The sequence below is a fragment of the Bufo bufo genome, chromosome 5, assembly GCF_905171765.1.
Source record: "Bufo bufo chromosome 5, aBufBuf1.1, whole genome shotgun sequence".
Classification (NCBI taxonomy): domain Eukaryota; kingdom Metazoa; phylum Chordata; class Amphibia; order Anura; family Bufonidae; genus Bufo; species Bufo bufo.
Genome location: NC_053393.1, coordinates 3,561,467 through 3,581,497, shown reverse-complemented (window position 1 = coordinate 3,581,497; position 20,031 = coordinate 3,561,467). Strand labels below are relative to the sequence as shown.

At 51.0% G+C, this 20,031-nt stretch overlaps 1 protein-coding gene across 1 annotated transcript; it reads left to right on the top strand.

Annotated features, from left to right (window-relative positions):
• Positions 1 to 230: 230 nt before the first annotated feature.
• On the top strand, positions 231 to 17,801 carry FOXH1 (forkhead box H1). Its single transcript, XM_040432769.1, has 3 exons — positions 231 to 644; positions 15,031 to 15,135; positions 16,788 to 17,801. The coding sequence occupies exons 1-3, from the start codon at positions 231 to 233 to the stop codon at positions 17,799 to 17,801; spliced, it is 1,533 nt and encodes a 510-aa protein (XP_040288703.1).
• The last annotated feature ends 2,230 nt before the right edge of the window (positions 17,802 to 20,031 follow it).

Below are 20,031 nucleotides of genomic sequence, written 5' to 3'. Positions count from 1 at the left end.
ATCTGACCCTTTCACATGAGCCCCCCATTAGTATCTGATGTCCCCCATGACCCGTATTATTGGCCATGATGAGTATTTGGTCATATTAGGCTCCATGGTGGGCTCTGTGGTCCCCGGTCACTTTCTCACCTCCTTGTCTCGTCTCCCCAGGACACAGGTCACTTCCCACCCCCGGAGCCAGTTGTTGGAGCCTCATCTACATAACAAAGGTCTGGAGGGAAGTGGTCACCATGAGAGACCTCTACACCTTGTCCTGCAGCTTCTCAGCTGGGACTGTTCTCCAGAGACATGACCTGTCCAGTCTGCTGACCCTCGGCTACCAGGACCATTTCATCTTGGCCCCCAGAGTCTGTGACATGGCTGCTGGAAACCAGTCCTGGGGGCCCCTGTCCACTCACAGAGATGGGGGGAACTGGATCTTGGAGATGAGGAAACCTGTTCCTGCCGCTGTCCAGGATCCATCCTGCTCCAAACCCCAGGTCACCAAGGAGAAGAAGGACCCAAGACCTGCTGAAGGCGAGAAGACTACTAAGAAGGTCAAGAAAAAGAACTACCAGCGTTACGCCAAGCCGCCCTACTCCTACCTGGCCATGATCGCCCTGGTCATCCAGAACTCGCCTGACAAGATGCTGAAACTCTCCCAGGTAAGAGAAGACCCCCAGGGGCACGAGTCTTTATTTGGGGCCTCATCGAGGCAGGTCTGGCCCCCAACTGAAGTTCCCTGACAGGATATGCTGGGAGTTGTAGTTTCCCTGCAGCTGGAGGGAAACTGAAGGTATTGGTAAGGTGGGGAGCGCTCAGACAGGGTTTAGAGATTGGGGGCTTCTTGGTTTACTACTCGCCCGCTATAGAGGGGTCACACGTGTCCGGCAGTTTGTGGTGTCCATACCTGCACTCAGTGCGGGGTCACAGCACATCTCCTCCCAGTTTTGACCACTGTGTAGATGACTGGTTATAATGGATCCCCAGTATGATGTATACCGGCCAACTACCGAGTGTGTATGGGGGGCAGAGGGGCTTCTCCCCCCAGGCTGAGAGAACATTTGTGAGGAGGTCAGGGGGGGCTGTTGGTATTATGTACATGTGACCTCGGCTTATCTCTAACGATGTCCTCGATGACCCCCACCGGGTGCCGGAGTCCTGAGGAGCGGCAGTGTTTGATGTCTGCAGTACATAATCCAGCGGAGACCCCGGGATCTGATTCCCCCCCCCCCCCCCATTGTTCTCCGCTTTATCTCCTGATACTAATCCCTATTGTGCCGCTAAAAGAAGAACCTGATTGGGGGGGGGGGAGTGGGGGGCTACTTGAAAAATAGGGGGGGTGCAGAATGAGGGGCTCTACATGAGAAATGGGAGGGGGGGTGCAGGATGGGGGGCTACATGAAAAATGTGTGGGGGGTGCAGGATGGATGTCTACATGATGACTGGGGGGATGCAGGATGGGGGTTTACATGAGAACTGTGGGGGTGCAGGTCTACATGAGAAATGGGGAGGTGCAGGATGGGGGCTACATGAGAACTGGGGGGTGCAGGATGGGGGCTACATGAGAAATGGGGAGGTGCAGGATGGGGGGCTACATGAGAACTGGGGGGGTGCAGGATGGGGGGGCTACATGAGAACTGAGGGGTGCAGGATAGGGGGGCTACATGAGAACTGAGGGGTGCAGGATAGGGGGGCTACATGAGAACTGAGGGGTGCAGGTCTACATGAGAAATGGGGAGGTGCAGGATGGGGGCTACATGAGAACTGGGGGGTGCAGGATGGGGGCTACATGAGAACTGGGGGGTGTAGGATGGGGGGGCTACATGAGAACTGAGGGGTGCAGGATGGGGGGGGCTACATGAGAACTGGGGGTGCAGGATGGGGGCTACATGAGAACTGGGGGTGCAGGATGGGGGCTCTACATGAGAACTGGGGGGTGCAGGTCTACATGAGAAATGGGGGGGTGCAGGATGGGGGCTACATGAGAACTGGGGGGTGCAGGATGGGGGGGCTACATGAGAACTGGGGGGGTGCAGGATGGGGGGCTACATGAAAAATGTGTGGGGGGTGCAGGATGGAGGTCTACATGACAACTGGGGGGTGCAGGATGGAGGTCTACATGACAACTGGGGGGTGCAGGATGGAGGTCTACATGACAACTGGGGGGTGCAGGATGGAGGTCTACATGACAACTGGGGGGTGCAGGATGGAGGTCTACATGACAACTGGGGGGTGCAGGATGGAGGTCTACATGACAACTGGGGGGTGCAGGATGGAGGTCTACATGACAACTGGGGGGTGCAGGATGGGGGTCTACATAAGAAATGGGTGTGCAGGATGGGGGGCTACATGAGAAATGGGGGGTGCAGGATGGGGGGGCTACATGAGAAATGTGTGTGGGGGGGTCTATATGAGAAATGGGGGGGTGCAGGATGGTGGGTCTACATGAGAAATGGGGGGTGCAGGATGGGGGGCTACATGAGAAATGGGGGTCTACATGAGAAATATGGGGTGGGCTGTATGAGAAATGAGGGGGTGCAGGATGGGTCTACATGAGAAATGTTAGGGTGCAGGATGGGGGGCTACATGAGAAATGGGGGTGCAGGATGGGGTGGGCTGTTTAAGAAATGGGGTTGCAGGATGGGGTGGGCTGTATGAGAAATGAGGGGGTGCAGGATGGGGGGCTACATGAGAAATGGGGGGTTGCAAGATGGGGGTCTACATGAGAAATGGGGGGGTGCAGGATAGGGGGCTACATGAGAAATGAGCCGGTGCAGGATGGGGGGGCTACATAAGAAATGGGGGGTACAGGATGGGGCGGGCTGTATGCAAAATGTTAGGGTGCAGGATGGAGGTCTACATGAGAAATGGGGGGTGCATGATGGGGGTCTACATGAGAAATGGGGGGTGCATGATGGGGGTCTACATGAGAAATGGGGGGTGCAAGATGGAGGTCTACATGAGAAATGGGGGGTGCAAGATGGAGGTCTACATGAGAAATGGGGGGTGCAAGATGGGGGTCTACATGAGAAATGGGGGGTGCAGGATGGGGGTCTACATGAGAAATGGGGGGTGCAGGATGGGGGTCTACATGAGAAATGGGGGGTACATGATGGGGGTCTACATGAGAAATGGGGGGTGCATGATGGGGGTCTACATGAGAAATGGGGGGTGCAGGATGGGGGTCTACATGAGAAATGGGGGGTGCAGGATGGGGGGGGCTACATGAGAAATGGGGGGTGCAGGATGGGGGGGGCTACATGAGAAATGGGGGGTGCAGGATGGGGGGGCTACATGAGAAATGGGGGGGTGCAGGATGAGGGGCTACATGAGAAATGGGGCGGTGCAGGATGGGGGGGCTACATGAGAAATGGGGCGGTGCAGGATGGGGGGGCTACATGAGAAATGTGGGGTGCAGGATGGGGGGCTACATGAGAAATGTGGGGTGCAGGATGGGGGGCTACATGAGGAGAAATGGGTGCAGGATGGGGAAGGCTGTATGATAAATGTGGGGTGCAGGATGGGGGGCTACATGAGAAATGGGGGGGTGCAGGATGGGGGGCTACATGAGAAATGGGGGGGTGCAGGATAGGGCGGGCTGTATGCAAAATGTTAGGGTGCAGGATGGAGGTCTACATGAGAAATGGGGGTGCAGGATGGGGGGCTACATGAGAAATGGGGGGTACAGGATGGGGCGGGCTGTATGCAAAATGTTAGGGTGCAGGATGGAGGTCTACATGAGAAATGGGGGGTGCATGATGGGGGTCTACATGAGAAATGGGGGGTGCAGGATGGGGGTCTACATGAGAAATGGGGGGTGCAGGATGGGGGTCTACATGAGAAATGTGGGGTGCAGGATGGGGGGGCTACATGAGAAATGGGGGGGGTGCAGGATGAGATGCTACATGAGAAATGGGGCGGTGCAGGATGGGGGGCTGCATGAGAAATGTGGGGTGCAGGATGGGGGGCTACATGAGAAATGTGGGGTGCAGGATGGGGGGCTACATGAGAAATGAGGAGGTGCAGGATGGGGGGCTACATGAGGAGAAATGGGTGCAGGATGGGGCAGGCTGTATGATAAATGTGGGGTGCAGGATGGGGGGCTACATGAGAAATAAGGGGTGCAGGATGGGGCTACATGAGAAATGGGGGGGTGCAGGATAGGGGTCTACATGAGAAATGGGGGGTGCAGGATGGGGGCTCTATATGAGGAGAAATGGGGGGTGCAAGATGAGGGTCTACATGAGGAGAAATGGGTGCAGGATGGGGCAGGCTGTATGAGAAATGTGGTGTGCAGGATGGGGCTACTTGAGAAATGGGGGGGTGCAGGATGGGGGGCTACATGAGAAATGGGGCGGGCTATATGGGAAATGGGGTGCAGGATGGGGGTCTACATGAGAACTGGGGGGTGCAGGATGGGGGGCAACATGAGAACTGGGGGGTGCAGGATCGGGGGCTCTACATGAGAAATGTGGCGGTGCAGGATGGGGGGCTACATGAGAAATGGGGGTGTAGGATGGAGTGCTACATGAGAAATGGGGGTGTAGGATGGGGTGCTACATGAGAAATGGGGGTGTAGGATGGGGTGCTACATGAGAAATGGGGGTGTAGGATGGGGTGCTACATGAGAAATGGGGGTGTAGGATGGGGTGCTACATGAGAAATGGGGGTGTAGGATGGGGTGCTACATGAGAAATGGTGGGGTGCAGGATGGGGTGCTACATGAGAAATGGGTGTAGGATGGGGGGCTACATGAGAAATGGTGGGGTGCAGGATGGGGTGCTACATGAGAAATGGGTGTAGGATGGGGGGCTACATGAGAAATGGGGGGTGGAGGATGGAGTGATACATGAGAAATGGGGGGTGGAGGATGGAGTGATACATGAGAAATGGGGGGCTACATGAGAAATGTGGGGGTGCAGGATGGGGGGCTACATGAGAAATGTGGGGGTGCAGGATGGGGGGCTACATGAGAATGGCGAAGGACCGCGCCCCCTGTGTGTGAACTGTTTTTCGGAGAGTGCCCCTAATTGTCGGGGATGGCAGCCCACCGGATCAGGCTGTGCACGCTCGGCGCTGGGAGGCGTATGCGGAGTAACTTGTGCGGTGTCGAAGCCGCTCCCTTCTGCCGAATCAGAACCCTGAGGGCCCCGATGATCAGCACTGCCGGGAGCGAAGACCTGACCACAGACATGAACACCGCCATCGGGCCGTAGTTTAGCGACGCGTTTTACCGACGCTCCGTCCGCTTCTTCAGACCGACACCTGGAGCACAGGACAGAGCAGCGGTTTACATATGTAAAGGGGGCTCATTATGGACACAGTATGGGGGTGTCACTGGAGATGGGGGGGCTCATTATGGACACAGTATGGGGGTGTCACTGGAGATGGGGGGCTCATTATGGACACAGTATGGGGGTGTCGCTGGAGATGGGGGGGCTCATTATGGACACAGTATGGGGGTGTCGCTGGAGATGGGGGGGCTCATTATGGACACAGTATGGGGGTGTCACTGGAGATGGGGGGCTCATTATGGACACAGTATGGGGGTGTCACTGGAGATGGGGGGCTCATTACGGACATAGTATGGGGGTGTCACTGGAGATGGGGGGGCTCATTATGGACACAGTATGGGGGTGTCGCGTGAGATGGGGGGCTCATTATGGACACAGTATGGGGGTGTCACTGGAGATGGGGGGCTCATTACGGACATAGTATGGGGGTGTCACTGGAGATGGGGGGGCTCATTATGGACACAGTATGGGGGTGTCGCTGGAGATGGGGGGCTCATTATGGACACAGTATGGGGGTGTCACTGGAGATGGGGGGCTCATTATGGACACAGTATGGGGGTGTCGCTGGAGATGGGGGGGCTCATTATGGACACAGTATGGGGGTGTCGCTGGAGATGGGGGGGCTCATTATGGACACAGTATGGGGGTGTCGCTGGAGATGGGGGGGGCTCATTATGGACACAGTATGGGGGTGTCGCTGGAGATGGGCTCATTATGGACACAGTATGGGGGTGTCACTGGAGATGGGCTCATTATGGACACAGTATGGGGGTGTCGCTGGAGATGGGGGGGGCTCATTATGGACATAGTATGGGGGTGTCGCTGGAGATGGGCTCATTATGGACACAGTATGGGGGTGTCGCTGGAGATGGGGGCTCATTATGGACACAGTATGGGGGTGTCACTGGAGATGGGCTCATTATGGACACAGTATGGGGGTGTCGCTGGAGATGGGGGCTCATTATGGACACAGTATGGGGGTATCGCTGGAGATGGGGGGCTCATTATAGACATAGTATGGGGGTGTCGCTGGAGATGGGGGGCTCATTATGGACATAGTATGGGGGTGTCGCTGGAGATGGGGGGCTCATTATGGACACAGTATGGGGGTGTCACTGGAGATGGGGGGGCTCATTATGGACACAGTATGGGGGTGTCGCTGGAGATGGGGGGCTCATTATGGACATAGTATGGGGGTGTCGCTGGAGATGGGGGGGCTCATTATGGACACAGTATGGGGGTGTCGCTGGAGATGGGGGGGCTCATTATGGACACAGTATGGGGGTGTCGCTGGAGATGGGGGGCTCATTATAGACACAGTATGGGGGTGTCGCTGGAGAGGGGGGCTCATTATAGACATAGTATGGGGGTGTCGCTGGAGATGGGGGGCTCATTATGGACACAGTATGGGGGTGTCGCTGGAGATGGGGGGCTCATTATGGACACAGTATGGGGGTGTCGCTGGAGATGGGGGGCTCATTATGGACACAGTATGGGGGTGTCGCTGGAGATGGGGGGCTCATTATGGACACAGTATGGGGGTGTCGCTGGAGATGGGGGGCTCATTATAGACACAGTATGGGGGTGTCGCTGGAGAGGGGGGGCTCATTATGGACACAGTATGGGGGTGTCGCTGGAGATGGGGGGCTCATTATGGACACAGTATGGGGGTGTCGCTGGAGATGGGGGGCTCATTATGGACACAGTATGGGGGTGTCGCTGGAGATGGGGGGCTCATTATGGACACAGTATGGGGGTGTCGCTGGAGATGGGGGGCTCATTATGGACACAGTATGGGGGTGTCGCTGGAGATGGGGGGCTCATTATGGACACAGTATGGGGGTGTCGCTGGAGATGGGGGGCTCATTATGGACACAGTATGGGGGTGTCGCTGGAGATGGGGGGCTCATTATGGACACAGTATGGGGGTGTCGCTGGAGATGGGGGGCTCATTATGGACACAGTATGGGGGTGTCGCTGGAGATGGGGGGCTCATTATGGACACAGTATGGGGGTGTCGCTGGAGATGGGGGGCTCATTATGGACACAGTATGGGGGTGTCGCTGGAGATGGGGGGGCGCACTGACGTGCACAGTATGGGGGTGTCGCTGGAGTTGGGGACCGATCAGTCCCTGCTCAGCAGCCCCCCCCCCCCCGACATGGGGGCGATTTCCTGATATTAGATGCCCCGTGATCGCTCCAGGGGCGCAGGTTTTCATCGGGAAGGTTCATAGGAAGGTTCATGTCGATCTTCGGGTCTGTGGGGGGGAGGTTCACATCCAGATAAGAGCAGATTGGAGGGAGGGGTCTTCACGTCCAGCTGAGACCCTGATAACGTGGTGGGCTTCTCATCTCCTACTGTAAACGAAACCAGGAGGCAAAAGGTCAGCGGCATAAAGGGAGGTCAGCGGGGGGCCGCCCTGTGGATGTGTCAGCTCTGAGTGACAGTGACGGCTCAGATAGCGCTGCCGGACCCCCTGCCAGGAGCCACAGTCACAGCCTGATCCCAATCTGCACCTTATCCGAGTCCTGAAGACCAACCCCCACCGTGATAGCACATCCCCCACCCCCACTACTCCCCCCCCCCCCCCCCCCCCGATATAACCCCCCCACTACTCCTCTAATATAACCCCCCCACTACTCCCCCGATATAACCCCCCACTACTCCTCTAATATAACCCCCCACTACTCCTCTAATATAACCCCCCACTACTCCTCTAATATAACTCCCCCACTACTCCCCCGATATAACCCCCCACTACTCCTCTAATATAACCCCCCCACTACTCCTCTAATATAACCCCCCCACTACTCCTCTAATATAACCCCCCACTACTAGTCTAATATAACCCCCCACTACTCCTCTAATATAACCCCCCCACTACTCCTCTAATATAACCCCCCACTACTCCTCTAATATAACCCCCCACTACTCCTCTAATATAACCCCCCACTACTCCTCTAATATAACCCCCCACTACTCCCCCGATATAACCCCCCACTACTCCTCTAATATAACCCCCCCACTACTCCTCTAATATAACCCCCCCACTACTCCTCTAATATAACCCCCCACTACTAGTCTAATATAACCCCCCACTACTCCTCTAATATAACCCCCCCACTACTCCTCTAATATAACCCCCCACTACTCCTCTAATATAACCCCCCACTACTCCTCTAATATAACCCCCCACTACTCCTCTAATATAACCCCCCACTACTCCTCTAATATAACCCCCCACTACTAGTCTAATATAACCCCCCACTACTCCTCTAATATAACCCCCCACTACTCCTCTAATATAACCCCCCACTACTCCTCTAATATAACCCCCCACTACTCCTCTAATATAACCCCCCCACTACTCCTCTAATATAACCCCCCACTACTCCCCTAATATAACCCCCCCACTACTCCTCTAATATAACCCCCCCACTACTCCTCTAATATAACTCCCCCACTACTCCCCCGATATAACCCCCCACTACTCCTCTAATATAACCCCCCCACTACTCCTCTAATATAACCCCCCCACTACTCCTCTAATATAACCCCCCCACTACTCCTCTAATATAACCCCCCACTACTAGTCTAATATAACCCCCCACTACTCCTCTAATATAACCCCCCCACTACTCCTCTAATATAACCCCCCACTACTCCTCTAATATAACCCCCCACTACTCCTCTAATATAACCCCCCCACTACTCCTCTAATATAACCCCCCACTACTCCTCTAATATAACCCCCCACTACTCCTCTAATATAACCCCCCACTACTCCTCTAATATAACCCCCCCACTACTCCTCTAATATAACCCCCCACTACTCCTCTAATATAACCCCCCACTACTAGTCTAATATAACCCCCCACTACTCCTCTAATATAACCCCCCACTACTCCTCTAATATAACCCCCCACTACTCCTCTAATATAACCCCCCACTACTCCTCTAATATAACCCCCCCACTACTCCTCTAATATAACCCCCCACTACTCCCCTAATATAACCCCCCCACTACTCCTCTAATATAACCCCCCCACTACTAGTCTAATATAACCCCCCACTACTCCTCTAATATAACCCCCCCACTACTCCTCTAATATAACCCCCCACTACTCCTCTAATATAACCCCCCCACTACTCCTCTAATATAACCCCCCACTACTCCTCTAATATAACCCCCCCCCACTACTCCTCTAATATAACCCCCCCACTACTAGTCTAATATAACCCCCCACTACTCCTCTAATATAACCCCCCCACTACTCCTCTAATATAACCCCCCACTACTCCTCTAATATAACCCCCCACTACTCCTCTAATATAACCCCCCCACTACTCCTCTAATATAACCCCCCCACTACTAGTCTAATATAACCCCCCACTACTCCTCTAATATAACCCCCCCACTACTAGTCTAATATAACCCCCCACTACTAGTCTAATATAACCCCCCACTACTCCTCTAATATAACCCCCCCACTACTCCCCTAATATAACCCCCCCACTACTCCTCTAATATAACCCCCCCACTACTCCTCTAATATAACCCCCCCACTACTCCTCTAATATAACCCCCCCACTACTCCTCTAATATAACCCCCCACTACTCCTCTAATATAACCCCCCACTACTCCTCTAATATAACCCCCCACTACTCCTCTAATATAACCCCCCACTACTCCTCTAATATAACCCCCCACTACTCCTCTAATATAACCCCCCACTACTCCTCTAATATAACCCCCCCCACTACTCCTCTAATATAACCCCCCCACTACTAGTCTAATATAACCCCCCCCACTACTCCTCTAATATAACCCCCCACTACTCCCCAAATATTACTGTGAAAGTACTCCTCCGATATAAACTAAACTTAGTACTGGGGGTTATAAGGCTGAAAGGCCCTCTGTCCATCCAGTTCAGCCCATTCTCCTGCAAAAAGATCAAGAGGAAGGCAAAAAAAAACTGAGATAGAAGCCAATTTTCACCACCTAAGGGGGAAAAAAATTCCTTCTCGACTCCAATCAGGCATCAGAATAACTACCTGGATCAATGACCCCTCTCTAGTAGCTATAGCCTGTAATATTATTACACTCCAGAAATACATCCAGGCCCCTCCTGAATTCCTTTATTGTACTCACCATCACCACCTCCTCAGGCAGAGAGTCCATAGTCTCACTGCTCTTACAGTACAGAGTCCATAGTCTCACTGCTCTTACCGTAAAGAGTCCATAGTCTCACTGCTCTTACAGTAAAGAGTCTATAGTCTCACTGCTCTTACAGTAAAGAGTCCATAGTCTCACTGCTCTTACAGTAAAGAGCCCATAGTCTCACTGCTCTTACAGTAATGAGTCCATAGTCTCACTGCTCTTACAGTAATGAGTCCATAGTCTCACTGCTCTTACAGTATAGAGTCCATAGTCTCACTGCTCTTACAGTAAAGAGTCCATAGTCTCACTGCTCTTACAGTAAAGAGTCCATAGTCTCACTGCTCTTACAGTAAAGAGTCCATAGTCTCACTGCTCTTACAGTAAAGAGCCCATAGTCTCACTGCTCTTACAGTATAGAGTCTATAGTCTCACTGCTCTTACAGTAAAGAGTCCACAGTCTCACCGCTCTTACAGTAAAGAGTCCATAGTCTAACTGCTCTTACAGTAAAGAGTCCATAGTCTCACTGCTCTTACAGTAAAGAGTCCATAGTCTCACTGCTCTTACAGTAAAGAGTCCATAGTCTCACCGCTCTTACAGTAAAGAGTCCATAGTCTCACTGCTCTTACAGTATAGAGTCCATAGTCTCACTGCTCTTACAGTAAAGAGTCCATAGTCTCACTGCTCTTACAGTAAAGAGTCCATAGTCTCACTGCTCTTACAGTAAAGAGTCCATAGTCTCACTGCTCTTACAGTAAAGAGTCCATAGTCTCACTGCTCTTACAGTAAAGAGTCCATAGTCTCACTGCTCTTACAGTAAAGAGTCCATAGTCTCACTGCTCTTACAGTAAAGAGTCCATAGTCTCACTGCTCTTACAGTAAAGAGTCCATAGTCTCACTGCTCTTACAGTAAAGAGTCCATAGTCTCACTGCTCTTACAGTAAAGAGTCCATAGTCTCACTGCTCTTACAGTAAAGAGTCCATAGTCTCACTGCTCTTACAGTAAAGAGTCCATAGTCTCACTGCTCTTACAGTAAAGAGTCCATAGTCTCACTGCTCTTACAGTAAAGAGTCCATAGTCTCACTGCTCTTACAGTAAAGAGTCCATAGTCTCACTGCTCTTACAGTATAGAGTCCATAGTCTCCCTGCTCTTACAGTAAAGAGTCCATAGTCTCACTGCTCTTACAGTAAAGAGTCCATAGTCTCACTGCTCTTACAGTAAAGAGTCCATAGTCTCACTGCTCTTACAGTAAAGAGTCCATAGTCTCACTGCTCTTACAGTAAAGAGTCCATAGTCTCACTGCTCTTACAGTATAGAGTCCATAGTCTCACTGCTCTTACAGTATAGAGTCCATAGTCTCACTGCTCTTACAGTAAAGAATCCATAGTCTCACTGCTCTTACAGTAAAGAGTCCATAGTCTCACTGCTCTTACAGTAAAGAGTCCATAGTCTCACTGCTCTTACAGTAAAGAGTCCATAGTCTCACTGCTCTTACAGTATAGAGTCCATAGTCTCACTGCTCTTACAGTAAAGAGTCCATAGTCTCACTGCTCTTACAGTAAAGAGTCCATAGTCTCACTGCTCTTACAGTATAGAGTCCATAGTCTCACTGCTCTTACAGTATAGAGTCCATAGTCTCACTGCTCTTACAGTAAAGAGTCCATAGTCTCACTGCTCTTACAGTAAAGAGTCCATAGTCTCACTGCTCTTACCGTAAAGAGTCCATAGTCTCACTGCTCTTACAGTAAAGAGTCCATAGTCTCACTGCTCTTACAGTAAAGAGTCCATAGTCTCACTGCTCTTACAGTAAAGAGTCCATAGTCTCACTGCTCTTACAGTAAAGAGTCCATAGTCTCACTGCTCTTACAGTAAAGAGTCCATAGTCTCACTGCTCTTACAGTAAAGAGTACATAGTCTCACTGCTCTTACAGTAAAGAGTCCATAGTCTCACTGCTCTTACAGTAAAGAGTCCATAGTCTCACTGCTCTTACAGTATAGAGTCCATAGTCTCCCTGCTCTTACAGTATAGAGTCCATAGTCTCACTGCTCTTACAGTAAAGAGTCCATAGTCTCACTGCTCTTACAGTAAAGAGTCCATAGTCTCACTGCTCTTACAGTATAGAGTCCATAGTCTCACTGCTCTTTCAGTAAATAGTCCATAGTCTCACTGCTCTTATAGTAAAGAGTCCATAGTCTCACTGCTCTTACAGTATACAGTCCATAGTCTCACTGCTCTTACAGTAAAGAGTCCATAGTCTCACTGCTCTTACAGTAAATAGTCCATAGTCTCACTGCTCTTACAGTATAGAGTCCATAGTCTCACTGCTCTTACAGTATAGAGACCATAGTCTCACCGTTCTTACAGTAAAGAGTCCATAGTCTCACTGCTCTTACAGTATAGAGTCCATAGTCTCACTGCTCTTACAGTAAAGAGTCCATAGTCTCACTGCTCTTACCGTAAAGAGTCCATAGTCTCACTGCTCTTACAGTATAGAGTCCATAGTCTCACTGCTCTTACAGTATAGAGTCCATAGTCTCACTGCTCTTACAGTAAAGAGTCCATAGTCTCACTGCTCTTACAGTAAAGAGTCCATAGTCTCACTGCTCTTACCGTAAAGAGTCCATAGTCTCACTGCTCTTACAGTAAAGAGTCCATAGTCTCACTGCTCTTACAGTAAAGAGTCCATAGTCTCACTGCTCTTACAGTAAAGAGTCCATAGTCTCACTGCTCTTACAGTAAAGAGTCCATAGTCTCACTGCTCTTACAGTAAAGAGTCCATAGTCTCACTGCTCTTACAGTAAAGAGTACATAGTCTCACTGCTCTTACAGTAAAGAGTCCATAGTCTCACTGCTCTTACAGTAAAGAGTCCATAGTCTCACTGCTCTTACAGTATAGAGTCCATAGTCTCCCTGCTCTTACAGTATAGAGTCCATAGTCTCACTGCTCTTACAGTAAAGAGTCCATAGTCTCACTGCTCTTACAGTAAAGAGTCCATAGTCTCACTGCTCTTACAGTATAGAGTCCATAGTCTCACTGCTCTTTCAGTAAATAGTCCATAGTCTCACTGCTCTTATAGTAAAGAGTCCATAGTCTCACTGCTCTTACAGTATACAGTCCATAGTCTCACTGCTCTTACAGTAAAGAGTCCATAGTCTCACTGCTCTTACAGTAAATAGTCCATAGTCTCACTGCTCTTACAGTATAGAGTCCATAGTCTCACTGCTCTTACAGTATAGAGACCATAGTCTCACCGCTCTTACAGTAAAGAGTCCATAGTCTCACTGCTCTTACAGTATAGAGTCCATAGTCTCACTGCTCTTACAGTAAAGAGTCCATAGTCTCACTGCTCTTACAGTAAAGAGTCCATAGTCTCACTGCTCTTACCGTAAAGAATACTCTTCTATGTTTGTGTACAAACCTTCTTTCCTCCAGACGCAGAGGATGTCCCCTCGTCACAGTCACAGTCCTGGGGATAAATAGATGATGGGAGAGATCTCTGTACTGACCCCTGATATATTTATACATAGTAATTAGATCTCCCCTCAGTCGTCTTTTTTCTAAAGTGAATAACCCTAATATTGATAATCTTTCAGGGTACTGTAGTTCCCCCATTCCAGTTATTACTTTAGTTGCCCTCCTCTGGACCCTCTCCAGCTCTGCTATGTCTGCCTTGCTCACAGGAGCCCAGAACTGTACACAGTCCTCCATGTGTGGTCTGACGATTTGTAAAGTGGTAGGACTATGTTCTCATCACCACCATCTATACCCCTTCTGATGCAACCCATTATCTTATTGGCTTTGGCAGCAGCTGCCTGACACTGGTTTTTGCTGCTTAGTTTGCTGTTCACTAAAATTCCTAGATCCTTTTCCATGTCAGTATTACCGAGTGTTTTACCATTTAGTATGTACGGGTGACTTGCATTATTCCTTCCCATGTGCATAACCTTACATTTGTCAGTGTTAAACCTCATCTGCCAATATCTCCTCCTTAGTACCCCCCCGATATAACCCTCCCAGTACTACTCCGATATAACCCCATGAGTACTCCTCAATATAGTGTGTACTCCCTCATTATACCCCTCAGTACTCCCCCCAATACAACCCTCCAGTACTCCCCTGATATGACCCCTTTTTCCTCTCCGATACAGCCCCCTCCTCTGATCACAAGGTCGCGGGAGGTGTCCTCCTCCTCCTCCTCCATCCACAGGCGGCTCTGCATCTCTATTTATGACATTTGGTTGTCTCGTCTGTGGTACCTTTTTAGGATAGAAGGGGCAGAGCGCCAAATCCTACCCGCTGAGGAGGGTACGTGTAGGCGTTTATACTGTGTATGTGGGGCATGCGGTGTATATGGAGTGTGTATTATAGTGTATGTGATGTATACGGCGGATATGGGGCATATACGGTATATGTCTGCTCCCTCAGGGGACACATCTCCCCGGTATTCTGCAGTTTTGGTGCACTCCCTTGTGGTTTGTCATGCAGTTTTGCGGTTTCTCCCAGAGCTGCGGTATATGGATCACTGTTTAGGTGTTTTTTTTATGATATTCGGCACCCCCCTTACATTAACCCTTTAATTTCTCTCCCAGATTCTGAAAAGTATTGAAATTCTGTTCCCGTTCTTTAAAGGAGATTATATCGGATGGAAGGACTCTGTGCGCCACAACCTGTCCTCCAACGACTGCTTCAGGAAGGTACAATACAACTCCCCCCCCCCCCCCCCCCCCCCCCTGTGTGTATGGGCACTGCACAGTACAACTCCCCCGGTCCCGTGTGTATGGACGCTGCACAGTACAACTCCCCCCTATCCTGTGTGTATGGGCACTGCACAGTACAACTCCCCCCTGTCCTGTGTGTATGGGCACTGCACAGTACAACTCCCCCTTGTCCTGTATGTATGGGCACTGCGCAGTACAACTCCCCCCTGTCCTGTATGTATGGGCACTGCACAGTACAACTCCCCCTTGTCCTGTATGTATGGGCACTGCGCAGTACAACTCCCCCCTGTCCTGTATGTATGGGCACTGCACAGTTCAACTCCCCCGGTCCCGTGTGTATGGACACTGCACAGTACAACTCCCCCCTGTCCTGTATGTATGGGCACTGCACAGTACAACTCCCCCCTGTCCTGTATGTATGGGCACTGCACAGTACAACTCCCCCGGTCCCGTGTGTATGGACACTGCACAGTACAACTCCCCCGGTCCCGTGTGTATGGACACTGCACAGTACAACTCCCCCCTGTCCTGTATGTATGGGCACTGCGCAGTACAACTCCCCCCTGTCCTGTATGTATGGGCACTGCACAGTACAACTCCCCCCTGTCCTGTGTGTATGGGCACTGCGCAGTAAAACTCCCCCCTGTCCTGTGTGTATGGGCACTGCGCAGTACAACTCCCCCCTGTCCTGTATGTATGGGCACTGCGCAGTACAACTCCCCCCTGTCCTGTATGTATGGGCACTGCGCAGTACAACTCCCCCCTGTCCTGTGTGTATGGGCACTGCGCAGTAAAACTCCCCCCTGTCCTGTGTGTATGGGCACTGCGCAGTACAACTCCCCCCTGTCCTGTATGTATGGGCACTGCGCAGTACAACTCCCCCCTGTCCTGTATGTATGGGCACTGCACAGTACAACTCCCCCCGTCCTGTGTGTATGGACGCTGCACAGTACATCTCCCCCGTTCCCGCGTGTATGGTCGCTGCACAGTACATCTCCCCCGGTCCTGTGTATGGTCGCTGCACAGTACATCTCCCCCGGTCCTGTGTATGGTCGCTGCACAGTACATCTCCCCCGGTCCCGTGTATATGGACGCTGCACAGTACATCTCCCCCGGTCCCGTGTATATGGGCGCTGCACAGTACATCTCCCCCGGTCCCGCGTGTATGGGCGCTGCACAGTACATCTTCCCCGGTCCCGTGTATGGACGCTGCACAGTACATCTCCCCCGGTCCCGTGTATATGGGCGCTGCACAGTACATCTCTCCCGGTCCCGTGAATGGACGCTGTATACTCTGAAGGGTGCTGTTTGGGAAATGTCCCCTCAGGTGTAGATTGTTTTTGTTGCCATTCACTTGGACAATCTCCGAAGACCATCCAGACATTCGTAGCCGGATTATTGTACTGAAATTGGGAGCGTCACCAACAGTCACTTAAGATGTACGGCTAGCTATAGTCCTGGCCCCATCCACAGAATGAGTGGCCCCAGACATAGTCTTCCTCTGTCATCATAGCCCACGTGGCCCACAGGACCCCCGCCTTGGTTCTTGTGCAGACCATTCTATGTATGTTTGGGGTCTTCCTTAGTTCCTCATAAGGGTATGATATGTCTTCATGACTTTCTTGCAGGTGCTGAAGGACCCCGGAAAGCCTCAGGCCAAAGGAAATTTCTGGACGGTGGACGTGAGCCGGATCCCTCTGGAAGCCATGAAGCTGCAGAACACGGTCATGGCTCGGCATGGAACAGAGAACTTTGTCCAGGACTTGTCTCCATACATTCTGCATAATTACAAGTATGGTGGCAGTGGGCACCTCTACCAACAGATGCCTAGCAGTAACTACTCCAGTGCCAGCTCTGTGAGCGAAGACTCTCATCTCCATACAGCAGGCAAACTCAACAGCTCTTTCATGATTGAATCTTTGCTTCATGATCTCCAAGAGGTTGATCTTCCAGATGCTTCAAAGACTGTGGAGAATCAAAAACAAGACCACTCCCTGACCAACAATGTGTGGGCTCCCAGCCCCCGTCTGTATGACTCCTCGTACTCCCTCAAGAGCTCCAGAAGCCCCAGCCTTCCCACCAATCACTCCATCTACTCATCGTCCAGCACCAGTCTTTCCACCATGTCTCCTCTCAGCTGTGACGAGAATCCTGAACATTCTAGGGAGGTACCAAGGACTCCTCCACAAAGAGTCATAAAATGTAAAAGAGAAGATGAGAGTAGTGGTAGTTCAGATTCAAGTACTGACAGGTCTTCTCCATGTGGACCCCCAACTAAAGCCTCATTTATTCCCTCAGATTTGCCAACATCTTACACCAAGTGTGTACAGCCGAACGTGGTGGCCCCCCCCAATGCTCTCCCCTTCTTCCCTTTTCCCCAGTATACCTACTTTAACTATGGGCCCTCCCCGTACATGACTCCTCCGTATTGGGGAGTCCTGCCACAAACAGCCAACCCTAGGCCTGAGCAGCCGTGCTCAACCCCCACACTGGATCTTGACAGCATGTTGAGGGTTGTACCACCCAACAAAAGTGTATTTGATGTTCTGACGAGTCACCCGGGAGATCTGGTTCACCCGGCCTTCCTGAGTCAATGCTTGTCAAACCCCAGCAGTCCGTGCCCAGGGCAAGGTCTCCTGTAATACCATGTTGTGTACCGCGGACCTCCACATATGACAGATGTCTCCATGGGGTTGTGCGCCAAACAATAATGACCACTGGGTGTGAATAGTGACCATGACTGCACATAGTGACCGGCTCTGCTGTAATTCGGACAATGAGGAGAGCTTCCCTCCTTGTTGATGAGTCTTCAGGATTTGGCACAAAAGACTTGCTCGTTAATTTGAATTTAATTTTTTTTTTTCTTTTTTATGACAGCTGAGAATTTGGTGTAATATGAACGTCTGATATTTCTGGATGTTGGATGCAATGGTTGTATTTCTACAAAGCTTGTGCAATAGCTAGGTCTCCACTGTGCCACTGTAGTGGTCTAGATCTGGACCTGTCAGCCACATGACATGGTCAATGACCTGTCAACGCTGTCCTTCTGGAAGGGGGACCCTGTGACATGTGACCATTGTTCTTCTAGTAGTGAGGGACGCTGAAATATGACCGCTGTCTTCCTAGGAAGAATGAGCCATGATGTGTGACTGTCCTTCCAGGATTGGGGGACCTATGATTTGTGACTGCTGTCCTTCTAGAAGGGGAACCCTATGACATGTGGCCATTGTCCTTTTAGCAGGGACCCATGACGTGTGACCACTATCTTTCTAGGATTTGAGGTCCTATGATGTGTGACCATTGTCCTTCTAGGAGGAGGGACCTATGATGTGTGACTGCTGTCCTAAGAGGGGGGACCTATGGGGTGTAACCGCTGTCCTTGAAGGACGGACCTACAGCGTTTGACCGCTGTCGTCCTAGGAAGAGGGACCTATGTGTGACCGCTGTCCTTGGAGGAGAGACCTATGATGTGTGACTGATGTCCTTCTAGGAGGAGGGTCCTATGATGTGTGACTGATGTCCTTCTAGGAGGAGGGTCCTATGATGTGTGACTGATGTCCTTCTAGGAGGAGGGTCCCATGATGTGTGACTGATGTCCTTCTAGGAGGAGGGTCCTATGATGTGACTGATGTCCTTCTAGGAGGAGGGTCCCATGATGTGTGACTGATGTCCTTCTAGGAGGAGGGTCCTATGATGTGTGACTGATGTCCTTCTAGGAGGAGGGTCCTATGATGTGTGACTGATGTCCTTCTAGGAGGAGGGTCCTATGATGTGTGACTGATGTCCTTCTAGGAGGAGGGTCCCATGATGTGTGACTGATGTCCTTCTAGGAGGAGGGTCCTATGATGTGTGACTGATGTCCTTCCAGGAGGAGGGACCTATGATGTGTGACGTCCTTCTAGGAAGGGGGGGGGGGCTTATGGCGTGACCAGTGTTCTTTTTAGGAAGGGGGACATATGACATGTAACTGCTGTCCTTCTAGAAGGGTTATCCGATAACCTGTGTCCACTGTCCTTCAAGAAGGAAGGACCTATGACATGTGACTGCTGTCCTTCTGGGGTGGGAAGGGATCTATCACTTTTTCTGTCATTTTGAGGAGGGCAGAAAGCTTTTGTAAATATGTTAAAGTATTTTTGTAGTTTGGAAATATTTTGAACCTTTGGTCATTGGGTCATTCTTCAGATGTGAGGTCTGCTCCACCTGTGTGGTGTCCATAAAATGGTTAAGGTGCAGGTTCTGTACCCCACTCCAAGCAGAATAATATTGGTTATGGGGTGCCCTGTTACTTTCTAGCTGAGCAGCTCATAAGATGATGGATCAGGGAGATGATGGGTGACCTCCTGGAGTGATCACTCATGAGCCTGCTAATCTAGAGGTCTTCCTGTTCCCCTGGGTGATGCTGATCTCCATCCACGATCTACTAATCTTCCTCCTCATATGTTTTTATTGTAAATATCAGACTTTTTAGAGGTTTTATTAATTTGCACTTTATCTGCTTGCACTTTATCTTGATTTTTTAATAAATGCCAGTAGATTATATGACCTTGTCTACAGAAGTGTTTATATGCGGTGCGACTGAGCCCCTGGTTGAAGTGGTTACTGGTAACCTTCTCAGTGGCCTCGAAGCAGGTAGCAAGAGTGTTGGGGACTGTAAAGGATAGGCAGAAGGAAGAGTTAAACTGAGCCGGGCTTGTGAGTGATTGGCTAGTGAGGTTAATAAGGGGGAAGGTTTAGGGACCATTATAAGGGGGTCAGGAGTGTGGGGGGGTGTTTTTTGTTGCTGTGGTTTTAAGAAGTCAGTCGATGGGAAGGGCACCGGCCCTAGATCTTGTGCTGGCTGCTCCCAATGTCCCTCTACTTTATAAGGTGCAC